The 25,521-nt window shown below is 52.0% G+C and overlaps 1 protein-coding gene across 2 annotated transcripts in view; it reads left to right on the plus strand.

Moving 5' to 3' along the window:
* PALD1 (phosphatase domain containing paladin 1) overlaps positions 1-24,649 on the plus strand; it is a 58,343-nt gene extending 33,694 nt beyond the window's left edge. For both annotated transcript variants that reach the window (XM_080937672.1, XM_080937671.1), the window contains exons 11-20: positions 2,551-2,646; positions 2,992-3,120; positions 3,435-3,551; positions 3,632-3,787; positions 4,069-4,251; positions 5,164-5,304; positions 5,520-5,591; positions 8,908-9,048; positions 21,154-21,309; positions 23,287-24,649. In XM_080937672.1, coding sequence (XP_080793798.1) covers positions 2,551-2,646; positions 2,992-3,120; positions 3,435-3,551; positions 3,632-3,787; positions 4,069-4,251; positions 5,164-5,304; positions 5,520-5,591; positions 8,908-9,048; positions 21,154-21,309; positions 23,287-23,439 — 1,344 coding nt within the window. In that variant the 3' untranslated portion in view covers positions 23,440-24,649. The remainder of the gene's footprint in view (positions 1-2,550; positions 2,647-2,991; positions 3,121-3,434; positions 3,552-3,631; positions 3,788-4,068; positions 4,252-5,163; positions 5,305-5,519; positions 5,592-8,907; positions 9,049-21,153; positions 21,310-23,286) is intronic.
* The last annotated feature ends 872 nt before the right edge of the window (positions 24,650-25,521 follow it).

Here is a 25,521-nt window from a genome sequence, read left to right on the forward strand (position 1 = left end):
TGCTAGACTCTGTTTGCCAGTGTTGTTTTTCAGCCTGATTGCTTCTCTGTCGGTACAGTAGTTTCTGGAGGGGGTGGGGTGGGGGTGGCTGGGCAGCTGGAGCAGCGGGAAGGACGAGGAAGAGGGAAGTTTATTTTTTTCTAAGCAGCTCCCTTGGCTGCAGAATAAACAGGACGACAGGCAGAGGGGCCTGCTGAGACCTCTGGAGTCACACGTTTCCCAGAACCTCCCATAAGTCAGCTTCACGTTAGGATAAAGAGCGACCTGAGAGTATGAGAATCAGCTTGTAGAAAAAGAAAGACTAGCCAGGGATGATGCAGGCTTCTAAACCCCACCCTGATGCAGAGGCAAGAGGATTGTGGGTTCTGGGGCAGCCTGGGCTGCTTGGTTTCAGGTCAGCAGGGAGAGAAGGGATGGGAAGAGAGGGAGAGAGGGAGGGAGAGGGAGAGGGAGGAAGAAGAGAGCCCTGTTTTCTACCCCCACCTTCCCATTGGGAGTTCCTATGTTTCTTTGGCACTGTTCCTCTGGTCAGAGCATTATTGAGGGCATGTGTTTTGGGATGGCATTTCTCACATAATGGACAAAGGACAAGAAGTCAGAAAGAGGTAACCGGTCTCCCGTGGTTTACTGTGGTTTAGAACACATCTCCAGTGACCAAAGGCTTGGCCCTGCCTCTTAAGGAACCTGTCACCTTGTGACATTGTCACCCTGGGACCCAGTCTTTAATTCAGGGGTCTTTGGAGGGAGCTTTCAGGGTTCATACAGGAGCTCTTCCTCCCAAGGAATGTTCTGGAGTTTCCATAGGAAGGGCAGGCCTTGTCCGTTCCACAGCTTCAGGAGGAGTGCTTGGCTGGCTCACAGCTCCTGTCTTGAGCTCTGGAGAGAAGGTGGAGCTGATAGTATGGGGAGAGCCAGAGCCCTTACAACCTTTACTTTAGCACTTAAAAAACAAAACCAAGTCCTTGAGAGCTGTGTCCCACCCTGGGAAAATAGAAACAAGGAACTGGAAAAGCAACGGGCACCTTGTGCGGGCAGCTGCCTGAGCATCCGGCTTCTCTCAGACTGTGTGCACTTCTCCGAGTAGCTGCCTGCCCTTCTACTTTCTGTGCGAGCCCCTGGGTTTTGATGGCTCTGTCACTTAAAGTCACAACCATGTCAACCTGCATGGGCCTGGTGAGTCAGAGTTACGGAGCTCCCGACAGAGCTGCCCAGTCACTGTCCTGGTTACTTAATAGGGGTGAGGCCTCGGGCGTCTGCTGTGTAGATTGCCTCCGTTGCCCTGTTTGTGAAGCGGGGCAGGGGATGATAAGTATCTGCAGGGCTGTTGAGGATCAAGTGAGGAAAGACGTGTGGAACACTCAGAAGAGGGCTGAGTGTCACCTGCTGCTGTCACTAGACAGGTCCCAGTTGTCGACACGTGCTTCAGGATCCCGTACTTAATCGCGTTTGTCTGGAGACCCTCCATCTCCCCTTATCTGGAATCCTCCCTTGCATCTGCAGTGGGGTCATCAAGGGCCCAGGGTTATCCCCTGGTCTAGGCCAGGGGTCAGAGGCCATCAGAACTTGGCTCAGGGCCCAGGGCTCAAGCTTGTGATTAGCTCATGTGTGGCAGAGCTGTCATGCTGCCATGGCAACGCAGAGGGGCATGATTGAGACTGGGCTCCTTCCCCCTCTCCCCCAACACCCAGCACACTCACTCTCTGGCTTTCTACAGAAAAATCTGCACAGCTCCTGGGGATGCAGAGTCTCAAAGGTGGGGGTGAGGTGGGACCCAGCTCTGCCATAGGCTCTGACCATACTCTGGCCAATTCAATTCAGATCTCACTAGGCCATCTAGGTTACTGACCTGGCTGGAGACATGTGACTCTTGAGGGGCATGGGCTCTTTCTGATACCCCACTGCCTGGAGGAGGCGGGGCTAGGACTGGGAGAGAGGGAATTCTATTGTTTGTTATTTTTTCTCTATGAATTAGGGGCAGTAATAATCCCCTGGAATTTCGTGTGTGTGTGTGTGTGTGTGTGTGTGTGTGTGTGTGTGTGTGTGTGTGTGTTTCTGCATCTTAAAGAAGGGCCTACCCCCAGAAAGAAAAAGGAACCAGGTGGTGCTGGCGCACACCTTTAATCCCAGCACTAGAGAGGCAGAAGCGGGCAGATCTTCGTGAATTCAAGGCCAGCCTGGTCTACAGAGCTAGTCCCAGGACAGCCAAACCTGTTTCACAGAGAAACCCTCTTTCAACAAAGTAAAGATTCAACACAGAGGAATGGAAAATGATGAGTGTGTAGCTGTCCTGTTTTCTCCTCACCCTATCCCCTGTCCCAGGGGCTGGGAACTGGCCTGGTGAGGTAACATCTGCTCTGGAGCCATTCATGCCCAGTGTGGTCACCACAAGGTCCCATATTACCCACAAGCCGAGGCAAATGGGATAGACACATGGAAGGACTGTCTTGGAGCTAGGGAGAGTGCCTTCTGGGACTCTATACTTCTAGACAAGGCTAGGTGGCAGCCCCGTGTTTAACACTCCATTTCTCCCTTCCCCCTCCTTGTCCTCAGGAATGTGGTAGTCAGCATGCTGTCCAACAGAGGGCGCTGCGGAGCCTGGAGCTGTACTTCTATCTGATCCTTTTTAACTACTACCTGTATGAGCAGGTGGGGCTGAGGGAGCGCCTGCCCTCCTAACCTCCCACAGGGATCCCCTGGGACGGGGAATAGAGTGAAATTGTGAGTGTCTTGGTCCCTGAGAAAGGTTGGGGGGGGGTCCAAGAACGGGCCCAGGTGAGTTGTTTCTGCCCTGCCCCCATTTCCCCTCTCCTCTCCCAACCCAGGCCTAGGCTCTGTACTTCTGGTCAGGGCAGGAAACATCCCATTCCTTTCCTACTCCTCCCCTGGGTCACAATGATACCTCCTGGGGCTCCCTTTCTGTGGCTAGGCAGGGAGGGCTCAGGATGGGCCCACACTCCTCAATGCCCCGTCTCTCTTGGCCTCGGGCTGCAGTATCCCCTGGCCTTTGCCCTCAGTTTCAGCCGATGGCTGTGTACCCACCCCGAGCTGTACCGTCTGCCGCTGGTGCTGAATTCAGTGGGGCCCTTGGTCCCCGGGGACCTCATCGCCAAGGGTTCCCTGGTGAGTATCTGTGGAGTGGGCTGGGTTGGCTGGCCCCTGGCCCCACAGAGTTCTAGGTTGTAGGGCTGGGGAAGTATTGCCCGGGGGCGGGGAGTGTTGGCAGGCTTCTCTGAGCTGAAGCCTCTCTGGAGGGTGGGTACCACCACATCCTTGGCAGAGCATCAATAAGGCTCCATGTATGACCTGTGCCCAGTAGGACATCGTTTCTCCCCCACCCCAACTTCCCACTTCCCACCGAGACCGCGTGGGATACGGTCACCATCACCGGATATGACGGGTGACTATGGGCTTCAGATTTGGTGTCCTTCCTACAGGAAGCAGATGATCTTGTTTCCCTGGATGCGCTCAGCACCATCAGAGAGATGGACGTAGCCAACTTCCGGCGTGTACCTCGAATGCCTATCTATGGCACCGCCCAGCCCAGTGCCAAGGTGCCCGCTTTCAGGCCCCGGGTTCAAACATGGGGGTAGGGAAAGGAGAGCCCTGACCCTGATGACCCCTTGTCCCCCAGGCCTTAGGCAACATCCTGGCCTACCTGTCTGATGCCAAGAGGAAGCTACGGCAGGTGGTCTGGATCAACCTGAGGGAAGAGGTTGTGTTGGAGTGTGATGGTCTCACACACAGCCTGTGGCCCCCCGGACCAACGCTGGCCCCCGAGCAGCTGGAGGTAAGGTTTCTGGCCTTTCGTACGGTCTGCATGGGAGGCTTGGGTGGAGGGAGACAAGGAAGAGCTCCAGAGGGCCCTGCACTCCTCTAGTATGGATGGAAGAGGAGCTGAGGCTGAGGAGGGCATGAATGTTCCAGGACTTCTGTTCCTGTGTCCCCATGTCCCCATACTCTTGTGGCTTTTCTGTCTCTGGGCTGTGGTTCTGAGGCTGGGGCTCCATCAGACTCCTGCCTCTCAGGCCTGTTTCAGCGGCCCCTGCCCTTTGTCCCGTTCTCGTCCAGGCTCTGGAGGCCCAGCTGAAGGCCCACCTGAGTGCGCCTGTCCCCAACACCAAGAGCCCTCCCACCCCCAGGTTCCAGAAGTGTCTGACCACACAGGAGGTCTTCAGCCAGCACCAGGGGGCCTGCCTTGGCCTTACCTACCGCCGAATTCCCCTGCCAGACTTCTGCGCCCCTCGGGAGGAGGTGAGGGCCAGGTCTCTGGGTACCCGATCTTCCTCTTCTCTGGCCTGGGAAAAGCAGCTCAACTCCAAAATGGCGCCAGGGGGGTGTCTAATGAATGGGGTCTGCACGAGGCCTCAGAAGCATGTTCACCCTTTCTATGTGTGTATGCTCATGTGCACATACAGGGGCCCGACACTGTGCATTCTACCTTCATATGCTTTGTGTTGTGGGGCCGGTCTGTGTGCCATATGTTGCAGGCGTGTGCACCACGTGTCACAGGGAAGAGCGTGTGCTCACATGGCTGTTGGGGAAACACATGATGTACAGTTCCATGATGATGTGTAATGTAGTTCCTATTGGGGTTCGCAGCATCTGTCTTGTGTTTGTGGGCTGGGGGTAAATGTTACATCCGCAGGGTGGGCGGCAAGATGGAGGTGCTGTTCGTCTCCCAGATGTAGGTCTGGGACAGATGTCGCAGCCGTCTGTGTGGTTTGCCTTTCAGGGACTTGGTGTATCTGTGGGCTGTGTGTGCCTGGCCCGTGTGGCTTGTGGATGTCAGGCTGTTGCCTTTTGCTTGGCTTTCTCATAGCCAGTGGAACACTGCCCCCTGGTGGTTGCACAGGCAAGGGACACAGCACTAGACGTTCTGCATGATGGCTGTCGTACCAAGTCCCAGAAGTGTGTTGTGTCTCCTTATATGCCCAGTCCTGGGTGTCCTGGGATAGAGACGGTTGTGGGTGTAAACAGGAACACGGCTGTTCACACGTGCGAGGCTTTGTATGTAACCTAGTGAGCTGCGTGTGCACGTAAACTAGGTTATGTATATGATGTCTCACGAGGAGACAGCAATCTGGCAGCCCTCATTGTGTCCCCACTGTGAGTCTGGGCAGCCAGTGGCCCCCCTGGACTTAAACTGTGGCTTTGTCATCCCAGGACTTTGACCAGCTGCTTGAGGCCCTGCGAGCTGCTCTCACCAAGGATCCTGGCACAGGCTTTGTCTTCAGCTGCCTCAGCGGCCAGGGCCGAACCACAACTGCCATGGTAGTGGCTGTGCTGGCCTGCTGGCACATTGGGGTAGGTGTGGCCTTCTGTGTGAGGTCAGAGGTCATCCCCCGGCAGGGGTGGGTACTGTCCTATGGTGGGTGTGGAAGGGCAGAGGTCTTGTCTGATGTCATCTAGGGGACCCTCTTCTAATCTGTCCTGGCGCCCTCAGCAGGGTTTCCGGGTGTGGGGGTATGGGGAGACAGTAAAATAGGGAAGGGCTCCATCTCAGCTCTGTCATCCCTCAGGGCTGCCCTGAGGTGGGCGAGGAGGAGCTAGTGAGCGTGCCTGATGCCAAGTTCACCAAGGGCGAGTTTCAGGTGGGTATGCCCTATCTCTCCCACATCCCCTGGGAATGCTGTTCAGGTCAGAATTCTTGGATCCTACTGGCTGATGGGAATGGGGCTGGCTGTCTGCTTCCCAGGTGGGTGGACTGTGACTCAAAACAGCTTGACTCCTGAGCCTGCCATAGTAGATGGGGTCCTGACCCCTCCCCGCCTGGCTAGGTAATCTTGGTATCGTCCCTAACCACCTCAGAGTGACTTGAGACTTAGCCGTCATTGGTGCTCTGTGGATCCCGCAAGCTACTCTGATCTGTCTGTCCCCCTGCTTCAGTTAAGGGGGCTCTTGATGGACAGCCATTACCTCGTCCTCTGTCCCCTGTACCTGCCACGCGTCATGTGACATCTCAGACACGTGACCCCTCTCTGCACACTTGGCCTGTAACCGAACGGTGTCTGGCTTCACAGTCAGTTTCTGCTCACCTGTGCCACACCTTTGTCAGTTGTGTCACCCTGCTGGCACTTCTGCTACCCTTACCTGAGAGAGGTTCAGGCTGCCAATCAGGAGGTGCCTCTGGGTCCCTGGACATGCACCTCTTTCAACACCCTTTTTTCCTTTTATTGTTGATGTTCACCCCCTTTTTTTTTTAAAAAAAGATTTATTTATTATATTTTATGAGTACACTGTCTCTGTCTTCAGATACACCAGAAGAGGGCATCGGATCCCATTACAGATGGTTGTGAGCCACCATGTGGTTGTTGGGATTTGAACTCAGGACCTTAGGAAAAGCAATCGGTCCTCTTAACCACTGAGCCATTCCTCCAGCCCGATGTTCACCCTTCTTTTTCTTTACTTAGCCTGATGAAAATATACTAACAGAAATAAAATTCTAGGCCAGCCTGGTCTCTAATGTACCTTTCAGGCCAGATACAGCTACACAGTGAGACCTTGTTTTGAATAAATAAATGCGTGTAACTCAGTGGAGGGGTGTTTGCCTGGCCTGGATCTCTTCCACTGCATTAGATAAGGAAAAAACAAAGCGGAGGAAATGAGAGGCTGTGGATGTGGCTTCCGGTGCTGTAGAGCACCCACAGAGCCCTGGGCTCTAGCCCTGCATCGAGTACCCAGAGTGAGAATGGTAGTTCATACCTGTGCTCCAGCTTTGGGGTGGTGGGAGGCAGGAAGGTGAGTTCAAGGTTATTCTCTACTGTGTAGGGAGTTGGAGGACTGTCTGGGGCATGCAAGATCTTGTCTCAAAAAGCTGGGGGGTGGGGCAGAGAGTTAGATGGGTAGGTAAAATTCTTGTGCAACAGTAACAAAATAAAGAGTAAGACTGATCTTTGTAAGGAGCCTTGCCTAAGCTTTTGATCTACTCTGAGCCTTTCAAACCTTCCTGTGGCTTCCTGGCCTCATCTCCTAGGCTCTCCCATTGTCTCCCTGGCTCTCCCATTGCTTCCCCAGCTCTCGTATCATCTCTGGCTCTCCCGTCGTCTGTGGCTGTCAGAGCATCTCTGGCTCTCCCATTGTCCATTGTCTGTGGCTCTCGGAGCATTAGCTCTCCTGTTGTCTCCCTGGCTCTCCTTGCCAGCACCATGTGTACCTTCTGTTGTAGGAGCCTGGCTCCCCCAGACCTGCAGTTAATGTGAAAGACTAAGAATTCCCTTATGGTTCCACTAAACTGTGACCATGACAGACAGAAGTGAGAACTTGTAGGTTTAGAACTTGATACTCACTTAAAAAATGATTTATTTATTATATGTAAGTGCACTGTGTCTGTCTTCAGACACACCAGAAGAGGACATCAGATCTCATTACAGATGATTGTGAGCCACCCTGTGGTTGCTGCGATTTGAACTCAGAACCTCTAGAAGAGCAGTCAGTGCTCTTAACCACTGAGCCATCTCTCCAGCCCGATACTCACTTTTTAAAAAGATACCCCCCCCCCCCACAGACAGGGTTTTTTTGTGTAGCTCTGGCTGTCCTGGAACTCAGTCTGTAGACCAGCCTCAAACTCGGGTCCCTCTACGAAAGCAGTACACAATTACGCACTTTAAACGGCTGAGCTCCCTCTTTAACCTGATATCCTCTTTTGAAAAAGTACTGTTGTGTGCACTGAGATGTGCAGATCGGAGTCACCTTTGGGTGCGATCCCTCAGGAGCTGGTCACCCATTTTTGGTTTGTTTGTTTGTTTTTTCTTTTCTTGAGACATGGTCTCTCGGTGTGTCCTTGACTGTCCTGAAACTCACTCTGTAGACCAGGCTGGCCCCAAACTCAGAGATCTGCCTGCCTGCGCCTCTTGCGTGTTGGGATTAAAGGCGTGCGCCACCACTGCCCAGCTGCTCCATTTTGCCTGTTTGTTTGCTTGCTTGCTTGCTTTTCTTTTTATTTTATTTTACTTTTTTTGAGGCTGGGTCTCCTTGCCTGTGGCTCTCAGGTTCCACTAGACCAGGACTGATGAGCCTGAGGGGTCTCCCTGTCTCTACTCCCTGCCCTCTGCCACTATGTCTGACCTCTTATGTGGGTGCTGGGGGCTAGAACTCAGGTCTTCAACCTTGAGCAGCAACTACGTCACCAGCTGAACTGTCTCCCCTGACCTCTGATGTTCTCTTAAGGATAGAAAGTCAATGAAATGACCAAAATAGATGTACAGATGTGGCTTCTTAGATTTTTGTTTTTGGTATGTATACACATACGTACATTAAGAATGGTGAGTTCGGGCTGGAGAGATGGCTCAGTGGTTAAGAGCTCTTCCAGAGGTCCTGAGTTCAAATCCCAGCAACCACATGGTGGCTCACAGCCTTCTATAATCCAGTGCCCTCTTAGGGTGAGTCTGAAGACAGCTATAGTGTGCTCATAAACATTAAATCATTAAATAAATAATAATAATTATTATTTTTAAAGAATGGTGAGTCCAACTGTTCTTCGCACAAGCAGTAGGACTTGAGTTCCAGCCTTCAGACCTATGTAAAAGCTGTGGTCTTGTGTGTCCCAGTGTTGTGTGGCACAGAGACAAAAGGATCCATCGGGAGCTTACTGGAGGCCTGGCCGCCTTCCCCCTCCCCGGTAGCCCTCATATGTGCACGGATGGGTCCATGCGTCTGTACACACACGCATTTATGTCACACATACATTCATACCCATTACACATAATAACACGTGCCACACGCACACAGAGAGTAATGTATGCATCGAAATGTGCACGGACAGACCTTCAGAACGACTCACAAAATCTTGCTTATGAATGAAAAGCTAACGTGGATGTGTCGCCTGGGCGATGCCGCAGCCCCTTATTACCGAGCATGCTGAGATCCCCCCCTTGGCTTTCTGTCCACTCACCCCTCCTCTGGCCCCAGGTGGTGATGAAGGTGGTACAGCTGCTGCCCGACGGCCACCACGTGAAGAAGGAGGTGGATGCGGCATTGGACACTGTAAGCGAGACCATGACACCTATGCACTACCACCTTCGGGAGACCATCATATCCACCTACCGACAGGTGAGCGCTACGCAGGATGGGAGTGAGGGTAGGGAGGTAGGTGGTGTGGGTTTGAGGGGGCAGTGGGTTCTGTGGGCCCTTCCTAGAGTTTTTGGGGTCTTTTGTTCGTTTGTTTGCTTTTTGTTTTGGTCCCACCTCTTAGAAAGGCATACGGACCCGGAAACAGAAATGGCAGCAGCCCAAGCCACTCCCACCTGCTCTAACCCCACCCCGTGGGGATGACGTACAAATTAGAAACCTGCTGTGGGAGGGGCCAAGTAAAGAGGGATACCCTAGATGCCCGAGGGTTTGGATGCAATTCTAGTGTGTGGTCCTGGGGTCCCAGGAACCAAGCAGAATCAGGCGGGTGGCGGTGTGCGACTTACTGTCACCGAGTGTTAAGGTCAGTGTTGCGTTGTGCGGCTGCTGTATCTCAGGCCAGTGTGGTGTGGTGCGGCTGCTGTACCACAGGAGAGGTTCGTCTACGCTGTTTGGGGTCTGGGTCTGGTCCTCATTTAGTTGTTTGTTTGCTCAGATAAATATTACTTTATTTGCTTATCTGTGTGCATGAAGCATGAGCATGGGGGCTCAGTGAGGACTTGTAGGAGCTGGCTCTCTCCTACCATGTGGATTCTGAGGGAATGAATTTGGGTGTTCAGCCTTGATGGTCAACCAAGCCATATTGCCAGATCTCCAAAGTTATTTTATCTATCTATCTATCTATCTATTTTTGGTTTGTTTTTGAGACGGGATTTCTCTGTATAGCCCTGGCTGTCTTGGAATTTGCTTTGTAGACCAGGCCAGCCTTGAACTTACAGAGATCCACTTGCCTCTGCCTCCTGAGTGCTGGAACTAAAGGCATGTGCTACCACCATCGGCCCAAGTTATTTTTAATAACTTACTAAATTGTAAAAACAAGGCCTCCTGAACGGTTCAGCTTTTCCACACGAATCTGGGACTTGCAGCTATTTGGAATGACCGTGCTCTCGAGCCCGCCTGGGTCTCCAGTGTTCCCCTCTCTGCCTGTCTTCGGACCTGAGGGCTGGGCAGGTGCTGGAGTTTGCAGCTTTGGGACTCAGGGGTGTGGGAATCGGGTTGGTCGAGGGAGCGGAGACTCCTGTTTCTCAGCCTGAGAGCAGGCGTGTAGGGACGGTCAGTGTGACATCAAGAGGTGTCCATGTCTGCCACGGCTGTTGATTTTCAGGGCAGCTTCTGCTCCGTGGCTTATAAGAGAAAGCTGTACCATGGCAACTTGTTCAGTCTTCAGCAGGGACACATGACCAGAATGATCCAGTACAGCCTTGGTTCCGGGTCTTGGAGTCGGTTCCTGACTGGGTCAGAGGGTAGGTCCTGTTTGGAGGCTGGCCAGGCGTGTGGGATAAGACTAGGGGAAAGTTCCGTCTAGAGTCTGCCCCGAATGGGGAGGAACTTCCCAATGGACTTGGTGCACGCTGGGTGATACGGTGTTAGGGTTTCTGACAAAACGCCGTGGCCAAAAGCACCTTGTGGTGGAAAGGATTTATTTTATCTCCCAGCTTGTAGCCCACCATCCAGGAAAGTCAGGGAAGCCACAGGAAGACAGGAACCTGAAAACAGGAGCTGATTCAGAGGCATGGAGACCTGCTGCTTACTGATTTGCTTCTCGAGGCTTGCTCAGTCTGCTTTCTTATAACAACTCAGGGCCACCTCTTCAGGGACGTCACCATCCACAGTAGACTGGGCCCTCCCACATCAGTCACCCATTCGAAAAATGTACCACAGGCTTGCCCACAGGCCCGTCTGGTGGGGGCATTTTCTTATTTGAGGTTGTCTCTTCTTAAGTGACACTGGCTTGAGTCAAGTTGGCATCAAACTAGCCAGCAAACGCTCACTGTCACAATTTGGAGTCCCTGTTCAGATCACGAGAACTGAGGTCTCTAGGCAGTGTATAGACCTGCTCCAGAGGACACGGGCCAAGCCTGTTAGAGCCTCCTCCTCTCCGTCCCAACTCCAAGCTTACAGGCCCTCAATTCCTGTGAGAGAGAGAGAGAGAGAGAGAGAGAGAGAGAGAGAGAGAGAGAGAGAGAGACAGAGAGAGAGAGAGCAGGAAGCATAGGGGGCCTGCGCTGCAGGGAGAAGCTACAAGTTGGCCTAAACAGCTCAAGAAGGAGTCACTGCAGGTCAGGGGCCACATGACCACAAGGCGGAATCCAAGAGTCCCAGCTCAGGATCCATGTAGAGCAGAAGCTAGATGCAGTTACCAGTGTGGCCACCAGGTGGCGCGAGTGAGCTAAGTTAGGGTAAATTTTTTTTCCCCATTTCTTTCCCATAGAACCTAGGGCCTCACTGGTGTTCAGTAAATTTTGAGTGTGTGTGTGTGTGTGTGTTGGCTTTTTTAAAAGAAATTTTATTTACATTAGCGTGGATATGATGGGAGGGGATGCATGTCACCGAGAGCATGAAGGGTGCAGAGGTTGTTTCCTTCTACATTTAAGTGGGATCTAGGGATTGAACTTGTGTCACTTGCCTTTACAGCAAATGCTGTTACTGGCCAAACCTCTTTTCTGGCTCCTCCTACCTTGTTTTGAGAGGGGTCTTTTGTTGGCTAGATGGCCCTGAGCTTCAAGACATGTACCTATCTTCACCTGTGCATCTTACTGTAGGGATGCTGGAATTACAGGCAGGAGCTACTGTATCTGCCTAGATTCTGGGCATTCAAACTTGGGCCCTCATACTCATGTGCAAGTACCTCCCCAGCCCCTAGGACAAGTTCTTTTAAAGATATATATTTAAATAAATAATTTTAAATTATATATATATATATATATATATAAATTATTTTATGTGCACTGGTGTTTTCCTGCATGTATGTCTGTGTGAGGGTGTCAGATCCCCCGGAACAGGAGTTACAAATAGTCGTGAGCTACCATGTTGGGAATTGAACCTGTATCCTCTGAAGGAGCATCCGGTGCTCTTAACCACTTAGCCATCTCTCCAACCCCCTAGGGCAAGTTTTTTAAAAAGATCTTATTTTATTTATATGAGTACACTGTAGCTGTCTTCAGATACACCAGAAGAGGGCATCAGATCCCATTACAGATGGTTGTGAGCCACCATGTGGTTGCTGGGAATTGAACTCAGGACCTCTGGAAGAACATCCAATGCTCTTAACCGCTGAGCCATCTCTCCAACCTTCTTGCTTTCATGTTTGATCCTGGGTTTTCTGTACTCTGGGCTGGCATGGAATTTCATAAGTATCTGAGGATGACCTTGAAGTTCCGATCCTCCTGCCTCTACTTTGTAAGTTATAGGGATGGGACCTGAGGTTTTGTGCAAACTGTGTAAGTCTTCTGCCAAGAAAGCCACATGTGCAGGGCCTGGTAGATACTCTCTTTTACCTTGACAGTGCCTTTGTGTGTGAGGGGATGGGGGTGGGGGACAGGGGGACAGGGTAGGAGGAGGGGGTCAGAGGGGAAGGGGATCAAACCTAGTCTGATTTGACTTTGCTGACAACCATCCACAGAGACCACTGTGATCTCAGAAGCTGTAAGGAGAGCCAGAGGATCTCATCCTCCCTCTTCTCTGTGGTACCCACACAAATGGCGTAGAAGCACGCAGAGGCGCATGCGCGCACAAACACAAGTAAAATAAATCTTTAAAGAGGGGGAAAAGTAGAAATATTAAGCATCAACTCTTGTTTGAATTGTTGGCATTTCATAACAGAAGGAATAGTTAGTGACCAGGAAGTCAAAAGTCTGTTCGCTTTACTTGAAGGTTCGTGCCGGGAAGATCTGCATTCCTGATTTCTCATGGCCCTGAGGTTTGAGGTCAGCAGCTTTTAGAGACTTGGATGTTCCCTTCATTAGTAAGAAGGGCGGTGTTCTTCCTCCAAGGTCTTCTGCATGCCTCGCTGTGGAAGGGCCTGGGCTTGTGTTCTGCCTGAGATCGTGGTGGGCTGAGCTGTTCCAGAGGCTCCAAGCTCAGGCCAGGTCTACACATGCGCAATAGAATAAGGACTCCAGCCAGGTCTACACATGCGCAATAGAATAGGACTCTAGCCAGGTCTACACATGCGCAATAGAATAGGACTCCAGCCAGGTCTACACATGCGCAATAGAATAGGGACGCTAGCCAGGTCTGTACATGCATGAGAGTACAGGCTTTCTGTAAAGCATTTATTTCCAAACTGTGAAAAGTCACACTGTTGCTGCCCTGTGGAAACACCGTCATCAGAGTGGACCGCGGGATCGGCTCTGTCCAGTGGATACAGAGAGCCAAGTTCCATGAAAGTGGCGAGGAGCCAGAGCAGACCGTCAGGTGGAAGATGGGGGACCAGATGTTGAAGGAGAGGATTTTTCTGCCTCTGACTGTTCATGTCCCCACCCGCCAGGCTGAACCGAGCAACTCTCAGGAGGCAGTGTTTGGAAGTCTTCAGCCGGTATACTCAGGATAGGCTCAGTGTTGGGGTTCAGGAATATCCACACAAACCGTATGAACACTGACCCCAGTTAAGCAAGAGTAGTTTTTGAACACACACTTCAAGACTGATCGATTAGGACCATAAAGAGGACTTGGGACTCTAATTTTTGGTACCAGTCTGTTCTCAGAGCAGGCTTATAAAAGAAAACAACAACAACAATAACAACATTCCACAAAACCCACAGTGAGCTCATATGCAAGTGCAGGAAGTGTTGCCCAGTGGTCAGCTCTGACTCAAACAATTTTAGACACAGCAGTTCATATTAACCTTCAACTTGATGGGTCCCGCATAAAGCTTTGTGGAATTTCTTAAGATTAACAAACCTCAGAACACTCGGAACATAACATGTGGTCAGCATGACCCTGCTCTGAGTCAAGTCACTTCCCTGTGTCAGTGACTGGCAGGCACGTTACAGCAACAATATGGAATAGCTGTCAGCAGGCATGGGACAGAATGTCTATAGTTATGTGGGGGTGGGGGGGTCAGACCTCAACATTCACCCCTTGCATTGATCCAGTGAATCAAATCATTGACTCAACACTTTCTCTTTGGCCAGGGGGACTAGTTAGACACACTTTTCTATCAGCCTTGGTTGGCGTTTTCTTGGCTTAAACATTTGAAATTTTGATTCCCCCTTAATAAGTACTGTGGCTCTCATGCCAGGAGACCCCGCTATGCCAATTACCCGGGGAGCTAATGTTTTATGGCCCCATGTAGCATAAAAACTTACATATCTTGTCCCCCACAATCAGGGTCTCTCCATTTGAGGGCCAGATATATATCTGATGGGTGGGGGACAAACTATTTCCCATACTCTAGATTCCGCACCCAAAGAGACTCAGAATTAGGGAACATACATGTTTACAACAGACATGTTTACAGTCTTTGGGTGCCTGTTCCATTTGGCCCAAACAATTTAAGTAAGTCAAAGGTGAGGGTGGGGAACCTTCCCCAATGACTAGATGATTTTATCTCCTGTCCCTAGTCTAGGTTTGTCTCAGCAGATTTTCATCTGGCTGACAGACTCCATCCAGGGACCACCTGTGGAGCTGCTGAACTCAGGACTTGCTAAAAGCTGATGTTAATCAGTCCAGCTGAGGTGATTGCTACCTGTCCTTCAGTTGGATCGACTGAGCAGAGGGCATGGAACAAAATGGCTCCAGCTATGCTCTGGCGGCAGACCTGAACGCAGAGGGTTGGGGGCTGAGGATGCATCTCTGAGCTGGGCATCCTCTAACATTCCTCAGAGCTTCAGAAAGCCCTCGGAGTCCGTCGTGTGGGAAGGCAGGCTACACCAAGTCCTTTGTGAATTAGTGGCAGAGCGGCCATGGGAGGCAGAGGTCTTCACTCCAGATTTGTGCCCTTCCCTGGTCTGTGTTGAATTTGAACTCGTGATGGCTCTAGGGGAGGCTTGCTGCGGTTTAAAATGGGAACAGTTTCTTCCCTAACTCACGCCATGAACTGACTCCTAGAAACTGGCAGTCTGGTCTTACCTTCAGTATCTTAAGATTTGGTTTAAAATTGGAGGTCCACAGTTGCTCTCTGCCAGAGTCTGGCAAGCTTTGCACCGAGTAAGCCGGCGGGCTCCATGTGGGGGTGGGAGATGCCGCTCAGCTCTGGATGCAAATGGGCCCAGCTCCATCTGGGCTGCACCTCCTCCATCAGACTCACTGCCTGGGAATGTCCCAGTCAACATTCTACCCATTTCAAGTCTTCCCTCCACCTCCTGCCCATCTCGGGTTCTCCCAGCAGACCGCAGCCTTGAGACTGTGAAGATCCCAGCAGCCTGGGTGACTTGGTTTTAGCCTTTTCATTCTGATCATTGTACGCATGCGCACTCCCCTTTCCTCACAGGTGGGACAGTGTAGGCTTGAGTACTCAATGGGCTGTGTCCGAGGCTAGCCCCACTTGGCATGTGCCGACTCTGAGTCAGACCAAGGAGAAGGCCATGCTAGGCTGCGTTCTAGCGAAGTGAAGAGAGGCCCACAGATGCCAGTCTCAACTCCTGGGCAGTTCATGGTGGTGACTGAGAGCCCTTTGTACCACTGTGACAGGTTTTGTGTGGTCTAAGCCAAATGGGGTCTTTCTGGGGCAGACTTATCCATGACTGCCTTCACTTTTCTCAGTTTCCCAGCCTAGCCATGCCTCTATTTTCAAGGGTAACTATGAGGCTTTGTCAAGGCTTGGTTGCTATGTGGTGTGTGTGTGTGTCTGTGTGTGTGTCTGTGTGTGTCTGTGTCTGCTCGCGCGCACACATATGCAGTCAAGCATGCATGACAAGGTCTCTCTGGGTAGCCTTGGCTGATTTGGAAACTCACTCTGTAGATCTTATGGAGATCAGCCTGCCTCTGTCTCCTGAGTGCTAGGATTAAAGGTGTGCACCACCATCACCACCACCACCACCTAGCTGTGCTCACGGAGTTTTAAGACCTGTCTTAAGGTCTCTTGCCATCAAGACTGGTATTTTGAGTTTGATCCCCCTGGTCCTCCCATGGTGGAAGGAGAGGACAGACTCCCTAAGTTGTCCTCTGACCTCTGTACAGTGCACACAGAGCTGTTCGAAGAGCCACACAGGGTCAATTTCCAGCACACAAACATTTTTTTAAAAACCTGCCTCACACAGAAATAGAAAAGGAAGGGTACAGTGTCTTGCGATGAGCCACTTGGTGACATTGGAGTGAACATGAGGCAGCTGCAGGCAGTATGAGAAGTTGGGGCCCTAGTGAGGTATCCCCAGCATGGCCAGCAGCTCCCCCTCTGCCCCCCAGGTTGGTTTCGCTGGCAGTCAGTTGTTTGCTTTTGGACTTGGAAAGGGGAAAGTATTTGTGACAGAAACCAAGGTCCGGCTCTAAGGAAGCCTGCTAGATACATTAATGGTGGCAGGCACTTTCCTTGGCTTTGGCTGGTGACAGTCACTCTTCCTCTTCTGTCTTTGAAGCAGGCTACGGTACCCTCTCTCTTCCTTGCAGAATGAGTTTGAGAAAAAGCTGAGGCAAAGCTGGCTGTAGATGCCCTCCAAGGTGGCCCCAGGACCCAGGGGACAATTTCACAGCACTAAGAGGACCGGTTATGGGGGAAGCCATCATCGCTTCTGCGTGCGCACTGTCCTGGTTATGTGGAGTAGGCCTATTGAACAAGAGCTGCTGGGAGGCAGGGAGATTAGCTCAGCGCCCTAGGGACTAAGGTCATCTCCTAAGAAAAGCAGAAAGTGAGCTGGCTCAGGCGCTGAGCCCGTGGCGGGTCTTTCTCAGCCTCTCTAAGACTCAAGCCATTGCTGTCCCCAGAGTCCTCATTCCAGCAGGTAATGGGTCTCCAGGGCCCAGCCACTGCAATTAGCGTAGCCTCTGAATGCTGTAAGCTGTCATATAAGATGTGACAGGCGGTTTCCTTAGGCTCTTCATGCCAGACTGACAATGGAGTCAGTGAATCGTGCTGCAGAGGGGCCCCACAGCAGCTGGGTCCCTGCTTCCCTTCCCACTGTTGGCTGGCCTGGAAGCCTCTTGGCCTGTACAGGGGACATTCCTGCCGAGTCTAGCATGGTCTCTGTGCATCACCAGACTTACAAGGGTGACAGGTCAATTTCAGCATCCTCTGGCCCTGGTATCATCTCACTGAGACCTGCCAGTCTGGGGATCAGCTAGCATCAGGGTGTTGGGGGGACGGGGGTGCCTAGTTCATTGCATAGGCCCATTTCTACAGCCCAGCTCCTAGGACCCTGCCTGATGCAGCAGAGCTCTGCAGTGCCTTCTGGAGTGAGTGGGAAGTGGATAGCAGGTGGGATAAATATTTGCATAAATAGGGAAGATCTGCCTGTTTGCTGTCCACTCTGGCTTAGTCCACTGGGGCTAGTCCTCCAGGACAAGCTGTTCTTCTTTAATGAAGGAAAGGGCCCTGGGGCGTGGAGGTAGGGCAGGCAGGGACTGTCACTGGTGTGGCGTGGCTGGGGGCACTTGATGAGGAAAGGAGAGCCTCTGGAAATGTGTTGAGGGGTGCCAGGAGGATTTCCTGATTGGGATCTGAGTCGGGGCACAATTGAATGTGGGGCCAGAGTTTCGCTCCTGTAGCTTGAAGAAGGTGGTTGTCAGATGGCACACTTATGGGTCTAGCAGTTTGGGGGTGGTGCTCTCAGGAAACTGTTAGGGCGTGGGTGACGAAATTTGGGGTACCTGAGATAACCACCGGAGTAAGTATGCAGAGCATAGGTGTGGGGGGTGGGGATCCTCCCAGCCTCTTTCTAGAGTCTCATTTTCAGAGCTACTTGAAAATGCCTCATGAGACTGCCTGGGAGAAAGTTGCTCACTGGACAGCCAAGTGCCCGCTGCACCCCAAGCTCTAATGCAGACCTTTTTCAGGGGAGTGAGGGACAGAGAGGCAGAAAACTGACATCAAGCCCCCCCACCCACCCCAGACTTCATAGCTGTTTGGGGAGGGCCCAGCCTACCACAGTGAAGCTCTTAGAAACTGTCTTAATGAAAAGGCTCAGACCTGAGAGCAGAGGAGGCCGAGGGAGGGGAGACCGCGGGGTTTCGATGCTGGGGAGTGGGCTTTGTCCCGAGTCTGGAGGGACAAGCAGACTCTAGCCAGGTGGAGAGGAAGGAAATTTGGACGGAAGGAACTGAGTGGGGTCAAGGCAGAGGCCTAGCCTCACGTGTACTCCTGGTAGCTCAGCAAGGAGCTTCCAGACAGACACACTGACAGAGAAGACCTACACCTATGCTAGATGGGCCAGAGGCAGGAGGAGCCCGAGGTCCCCACAACTCCGGCGTCTCTCCTGGGCTCCTTCTATTTCAGGTTTCAGTCCCAAGGGTCCGGGAAGCCTTTGTCCGACAGCCTGGCCGGCTAGGCCATTTAAAAACAGCTTGGCTATTTTTACATACAGGAGGTGGCTGGGTGCCCCCTCCCGGAACTGTGCCACCATGGGATGCTTTTAAGGAAAGTGGCTTGTGACAGGCAGATGGGCCATTGTCTGAAATCACAGCCCTGTGGTCAGAGGCAGGATGTGTCCGTGGGAATCTCTGGGGCTGTCGGGCATAGTCTTCACACAGTGTCTGAATTTAGAGATAATTCTACCCTGGAAAGACTCCCTCTGCCTCCGCCGGATGTACCTCAGACCTCATCGTCCTTGCTGGTGTCTTGGGACGATGCCGGTGTGGTGTGGCTCTAGCCAGGTGAGAGTTGGCCACTTCCACTTGGTGGAAGCAGTTTAAAGTGGCTTTTCCAAGGGTGACTCTCGTCCTTCCGAAAATACTTCAGGGCCCGGGAGGAGACAGGAGAGGAGAAGCAGGCTGCGGTTTGGGGGCTACCTGACCCATACTATCAGACCCGCTCACCGTCCTGTGGGACAGCAGGACCTCAATGTGCTGGTCAAGTGGCCACTATGTGGCCATTTTTACATTAGATACTTTAATATAGTGTGTAGGTTTATATGTTATAAAATTTACCAATACTAATATGTTATATATTTAAAATATATTAACACATAATATACATTAATATTAATTAATATGTAACACAATCATGTATATTTATGTATTAATATAGGTTTAAAATATTTTTTTAAATTTCCTCATGGGCATGCTCACAGGCCAGCCTGAACTAGATAATTCCTCACTGTGGCTCCTTTTCCGAGTGATTTCCATGTTGTATTAAGTCCACAACAATCAAAACTGAGCAGCCTGTCTTCCCGTTTCTGATCTGACTGTCCAAACTGCCGCCATGCCCTGCCTTGAGGACACCTTCCTCCTGACTACCTCCGGGTGCCCCATACCTCTTCTTCCTCATCTACCCTGTAGGTCATTTTCTCTTACTGCTTTATAGTTACTGGAGCCTCCCAGAGGGCGGGGTGGGTAGCTCTCATCTTAGTGGCTTCTGACAGCGAAGCCCACTGGTTCCTTGAAATGTGGAGGCCGAGAGGCTAACAGCAGAACCGCAGCTGGCTTGTGAGCCTAGCTGTCTCCCAGGAAACCAGACTGCTGTCCCTGTCTTCGAGCCCTTTCTGGTACAGCCTATTGTCTACTCCCCTCGAGTTGCCTCAAAAACCGAACTGGCGCTGTGCAGGCTCTCCCCATCTGTGATTTTTAGGGCGCTGGGCCATGTCACGGCTGGGGTGGGCCGACCCTGGAGTTTTCCGAGTATGTTGGCCAGCACCGTGTGTGTTCATGGAAGGGCTTCCATCTGCAGCCCAGCTGTTGGGAGAGCAGCTCTCTCTGTCCCCTTGGGGCTCTCTGTGCCCTTCCCCAGATGACCCCTTCACTTGAAGGATTCCCCCCACTCCCAGTGCCAGATTTTCTGAATCTGGGTGGAGGCCTGAGGGTGGTGAGGTGACATAGTTCAGGTCTGGGTGACCTGCCTCTGGGATTCCTTCCCATGGCTGTGTGGTCAGCACATCCACGGTAGGCAGAGGAAGATACCAGGATATGGAGGCAGACCACTCCACAGGATAGGCTGGTTGTGGGTCCCAGATCTTGTGAGTGTCCCGCGCCATGTTTCCCTGCCCAGGAGAACCTCACAAGTGTTTCCTCTTAAAGTTCCCTTTCTCTGAACACGGATCTCCCGTGGCGTCTTCCTCCAACAGGCTGTTTGCACTACCAAGCCTTCAATGACTTCCAGTGCTGCCCCTCACAGTGCCCTGCTCTGGCTCTGAGTAATCTCAGTGTCCCCCATCCTCCTGAGACCCTCATTGGCTGCTCTGAGGTGAACCGGGGCACTTGCATTTTAAGGTGACACTCTCAGGCTAGCAGGCCACAGTTCCCTCATACATTTGTTACTGTTCTTGTTGCCCCAAATGTATGCATGTCCTCACTGTTAGGTCCGCAAGGTCCTCGCTGCCCACCCAGACTCCCGTCTTCCCTAGGGAGCTTCCAGCTTACCAGCTTTGCCATCTCCTATTCTCTGGCATGTGATCTGGTATTGTACCATTTCCAGAGAAGATGCCTAGGAGAGCTCTGGTGAGAAAGGATGTTGAGATTAACAGGCCTGGGGCTGATGGGCCCATGCTCCACTCAGGCCTTTCCCTCTCTCTTATTTGTCCCCAAACTCGGGTGGATCTCTAAGGGCTGAGAGTCCATCCCTGCCACCTCAGATCCAGAACTATGGAGAAACAGGCAAGGAAGAGTGGGCAGGTTGGGTCAGATACTAAGATGGGCTTTCTCCCTTTCCGGTCAGAAAGGAGTTGGGCTGAGGAGGAGATTGTAGAGTCTGTCTCCTCAAGTCAGAGCTCTATGTCATTGGTCCCCTGCCGGGCCATGATCAGAGCCTCTTCTACCTCCACAGGAATGCTAGGGGTACTGGGAGAGAGAAGACGGTTCTGGGAGCCTGGGGACGATGTTGTCAGGAATTGGCAACAGGGTTCTTCCCAGGGGACTGTAAACTGGGCATCTCACACTCTATACCTCAGATGCCCCTAGTTTTCCAGCAAACAGCCTGGCTTTGGGGCAGCATGGTCTTCAGAGAGAGGCCTTTCTTCTTAGTAGGAAGTGGGTTTGAGACCCACCCCCGCCCCATGCCTCTAGGAACTGGAGAGCCTGTGGATCTCCTCTGTGTCCAGGCCAGACAACACCCCAGGCCCTGCGACTAAAATCACTCTGCTTGGGTGTCCAGGCTGTAAATGAGCATGTTTGTATTAAATAATGAGTCTCCCTGATTATATCATCCTCCTTGTCCTCTAGGCAAAGGCCACCAAAGAAGCACAGGAGGCTCAGAGGTTGCAGTTGCGGAGCCTGCAGTACCTGGAGCGCTACATCTACCTGATCCTCTTTAATGCTTACCTTCGCCTGGAGAAGGCCAGCTCCTGGCAGAGGCCTTTTAGCACCTGGATGCAGGAGGTGAGAAAGGATGCTGAGACTGACAGGTCTGGGGGTGGTGAGCTCATAAGGCCAGCTGTATCTTTTCCCCTGGTCCCTGAGTATTCTTTTAAAGTCCAAGGTGACAGGCTCCCATATGGAATCCCTTACCTTCCTAGGGGATTGGCTCCCACTCAGCTATTGTGTCCCTTGCTTAGTGTCTCATTAGGTAAGTATGGCAGCTGAGTAAATGAATGATGGGGGAGGGAGAGATGGGGGTGAGATGGACAGCTGCTAGGAGCTTGTTCTGTGTGTCTCATGGCCAACACTGACTGGATACCTGGACTCTTTGGTTCATTATTCTGTCTGTTCAGCTCTTGTCTGTCCCCTATGAAGGCCAAGGGCAAGGTTGTTTGTCCTGATCCCATGTCCTTCAACCATGGCTTTGGATATGGACGAGGTGGCCAGCCTTGTAAGCAGTAGAATAGTGTCAAAGGTGTTGGTGTCATGTGGGAAGGTGGTGGCGACTCCGTGACATATGTGTAAAGCCTCTGCCATACCTGGCAAGAGCCAGGTGTGCTTTAGGTAAGGGGTCTGTGCAGAAGTTCAGGGACTTTTCAAAGAAACTGGTTGTTACTCCTCTTTTCTTGGGACCTCTTGTGATCTTTCATTGCTTGGACTTCAGTCCAACCTGGCATCTGCCGGTCAAGAGAAAGGTCTCTTTCCTCCCAGGAAAGCAGCCTGTAATTACCCCTCAACCAGGAAGCTGGCCCTGCTGATCTTACAGTCTATCAGCTGTTGTAATATGGTTTCAGGTCCACAGTTAGCTACCAGGATGTGAGTGGGTGGGGGCTGGAGCCAGGGAACTCAGCCACAGTGGGTATAGAACAGGTGCAAGTGCTCAGGACTGGATGGAGGCACGTATAGAACTGCAGGGAACAGAGCCAGGAAGGCAGGAAAGCAGGCTGTTGAGGATGTGCCTTGGCGCTGGTCTTGGCTGTCAGTGTGGGGAAGCATGTGAAGTGAATCTTTGTACTTGAGGGTAAGTGTTGAGTCAGATGTGAGGAGGGTGACATTGAGACCACCCTGGTGAGCAGGAGGTGGAATGTAGCCCAGGCTGGCCTCAAACTCACCATGTAGCAGAGTATGGTTTCTGATCTTCCCGCCTCCACTTTGCTGAGATTACAGGGACTTACTGCCATGCCCAGTTAGTTTATATGTTACTGGGGCTCAAACCTAAGGTCATTCATTGTGCTTGCCAGACATGCTAATGGCTACATGCCCAGCCTGGGAACAAGGACATTTTCTTGAGTTCTGCTTAGATTGTGGAACTCAGGGAGAGCCAGGGCTGGGACCACACTTGTTCTGCCCACAGCTAGTTCTGGGACTAGATGTGGATGGATATCAAGGGGGAGATGCTGGCTTAGACAGGAGTGGACTCTTAATTCAGGTGACTTCAGCCCCTTTCCTGAAACGAACAGCAGCAGGGGCAAGCATGTCTGGGGACAGCAAGGACAACATCATCTCTTTTGTCCAGGTGGAATTGTTCCCAGTAAGGTGTAGGGGATGCTTAGAGCTTGGGGCTAAGGCCCAGGCTACTGGGCTACCAGCTCCATGTTGAGGATCCAGAGCAGAGAAAGCCAAACAACTTGGGCTGACCTCCCAGCCAAAGGGAAGGGCTGCTGTTGGCTCCGCCAACTGTAGTGCATCTGCAACTTTCCTGTCCAAACGTGGTTTGCTGAATTGGCCAGACCAGTGCCGATAAGGTCTCCCAGGCATGCCCAGTGCCTCACGCATTTGCACAGCATGCTTTATGCAACCCCAGGAGAGGAGCCTGTCAGGGACCCCGGAACAAGGTGGTTGTAGATGGACATGCAGGTTTGTGCCAGTTCAAGACAGCTCTGGGCCCCAGGCTCACCCAAATGCCTCCGAGCTCAGCAAGGGGAGGGTGGTTTGAGGACAGTAGACTTGATGGTACCTCGCCCCCCTGAAGCTCTGCCCTGTCTCTGCTCTCTCCAGGTGGCAACCAAAGCTGGCATCTACGAGATCCTCAACCAGCTGGGCTTCCCGGAGCTGGAGAGCATGGAGGACCAGCCCCTGTCAAGACTCCGCCACCGCTGGCAGGAGCAGAGCCGAGACCCAGAGCCCTGTGATGCTGGGGACTTCCTGTAGGCCGCCTTCTTGCTCCTCGCTAGGCAGGTTGGGGGACTTGAGGGTCTCGTTGCTTCAGATGGACACTTGCCAGCTTCCTGGTGAGACCTGAGAGGACTGAGAGCCTTTGGAAAGAGGTTTCTTTATAGGATGTTTGGATGGCGTCGCCATTTTCTGTCAACCCTTGGGGTGTGTGATGGCCTCTGGCGAGGCCCAGTGCCTGTACCTCACAGACCATCTGGCGAACAGCCTTCCAGGGAGCTCGCTCCCCAAATAGCCAGTCGCCGTCTCTGTCCCCTCTTCGCTGTTGGTCATCAGACTGACTGGGTGGGCGGCAGGCTGGTTGTATGTTCACGTCCTTCCTCTGACTGGCTTGCTCTTGCCTCTCAGTCTTTCAGCCCAAGCAGCTGCCGGAGGGAAGTGAGGAGGATGATGAGCTGCTCAGGTCCCTGTCACAGGCAGCTCTGCTCAGCCCCTTCTGGCTTGTGAGTGTCGCCGGCCTGGAAGACTGAGGTGATGGCTTCCCTTCTCTCCCACCCGGCTTTCCTCAGTTCCTTCCCTAAGCTGGCAGATGTGCCCAGGGGGAAGCCTGTTAGCAGGATCAAGGTGACTTTTGGGAGAGACTCTTGTGGACACAGGCCATGGAGTCTTGTCAGGTCTTAAGAGTCCAGGCCCACCCCTGCCAGGATCCCTGGGCTGCTTTCCCTAGGACACTGGGAAGCTTTGTGCACACAGTGAGAAGAGGGGCGCAGGGGCTGTGTTTGGTGTGTCTCGGCTGAGACCGAGGTTTGCCAAAACTAGTGGTTGAACACCCGGGAGCCTGGCTGCCTGTCTTACTCCTTGGAGGACAGGGATGAATCTCTGGGTTCCTGTCCTAAACGGAAGAGCCCGCCAGCTGTTAGCTGTGAAATTTGAAGAGGCCAAAGTTGTTTCCAGCCTGGGGAAGTGGTGACCCTCTTAGCTGAATCCTTTTGCAAGCTGCTGTATGTCTGTTCACGGCTTCTCAGGTTTGCTGGTGTCTGTTTTGTGAGAGTCAGCTCTTTTCAGAAAAAGTGTAGCCAAGGAGGGAGAGGCCAGAGAGACCATCCACACTCTCGTGGTTGACACTGACTTGGAGATATGCTGGGACCAGTGGCAGATCCACTTTACCTCTCTGCCTCAGTCTTCCCATCCGTAAAATTGGAGAATAATACTTGTCTACCTACCTCACAGGGGTGTTGTGAGGAATTCTTTATGGTTTTCTGTTTTTACTTTTGTTTTTTTTTTTTTTTTTTTTTTTTTTTTTTTTGTACGGAGCTTTTGAGCATTAAAAACAGTATTAACACACAGTGCCCTGCTTTGCTGATTGGTCTTTAGTGTGAGGGGGATAAGTGTGTCCCCTAGAGTAAGGGTGGATGCAGGTGAGTGTCCTTGCTACCATCACCCCTGACGCTTAGAGGCTGCAGGTGTGATAGACGTCACTTCCTCCTTGTCATCAGTCACAGCCCATCATCTTATACTGGGCGCCTAAGGTGGTCTGGCTGATCCCTGCTTGAATAAACATCATCAGCTGTCAATCAAGAGAACGGACCAGGCTAGAGAGATGGCTCAGTGGTTAAGAGCACTGACTGTTCTTCCAGAGGTCCTGAGTTCAATTCCCAGCAACCACATGGTGGCTCACAACCGTCTGTATTGGGATCTGATGTCCTTCTGGTGTGTCTGAAGACAGTGACAGTGTACTCCCATACATAAAATAAACAAATCTTTAAAACAAATAAATAAATGAGAAAAAGAATGTAGCAGAGGGTTGCCCTCAGGCTGGGGTTGTGCTTCCTCACTTAAGGAAATTCTTCCCAAATTCCTCTAGCTGCTGTCAGCTTGACATAAAACTAACCAGTACAACATCTATGCACACACACACACACACACACACACACACACACACACATGCACGCACATACGCACGTACGCGAACACACAAATTCCAGGTCTAGCTTTGTCATGGAACAGAGTTAAAGATTTTAGTCCAGCTTTTGAGAAAGACGGACATTCAGAGTGGAGTTAGGGTCTCTTGGGGACAGGCCTCAGCTGCTCTTTATCCACAGACACCGTGTGTCCCACCCA

The sequence above is a fragment of the Micromys minutus genome (genome assembly GCF_963924665.1).
Source record: "Micromys minutus genome assembly, chromosome: 25".
Classification (NCBI taxonomy): Eukaryota; Metazoa; Chordata; class Mammalia; order Rodentia; family Muridae; genus Micromys; species Micromys minutus.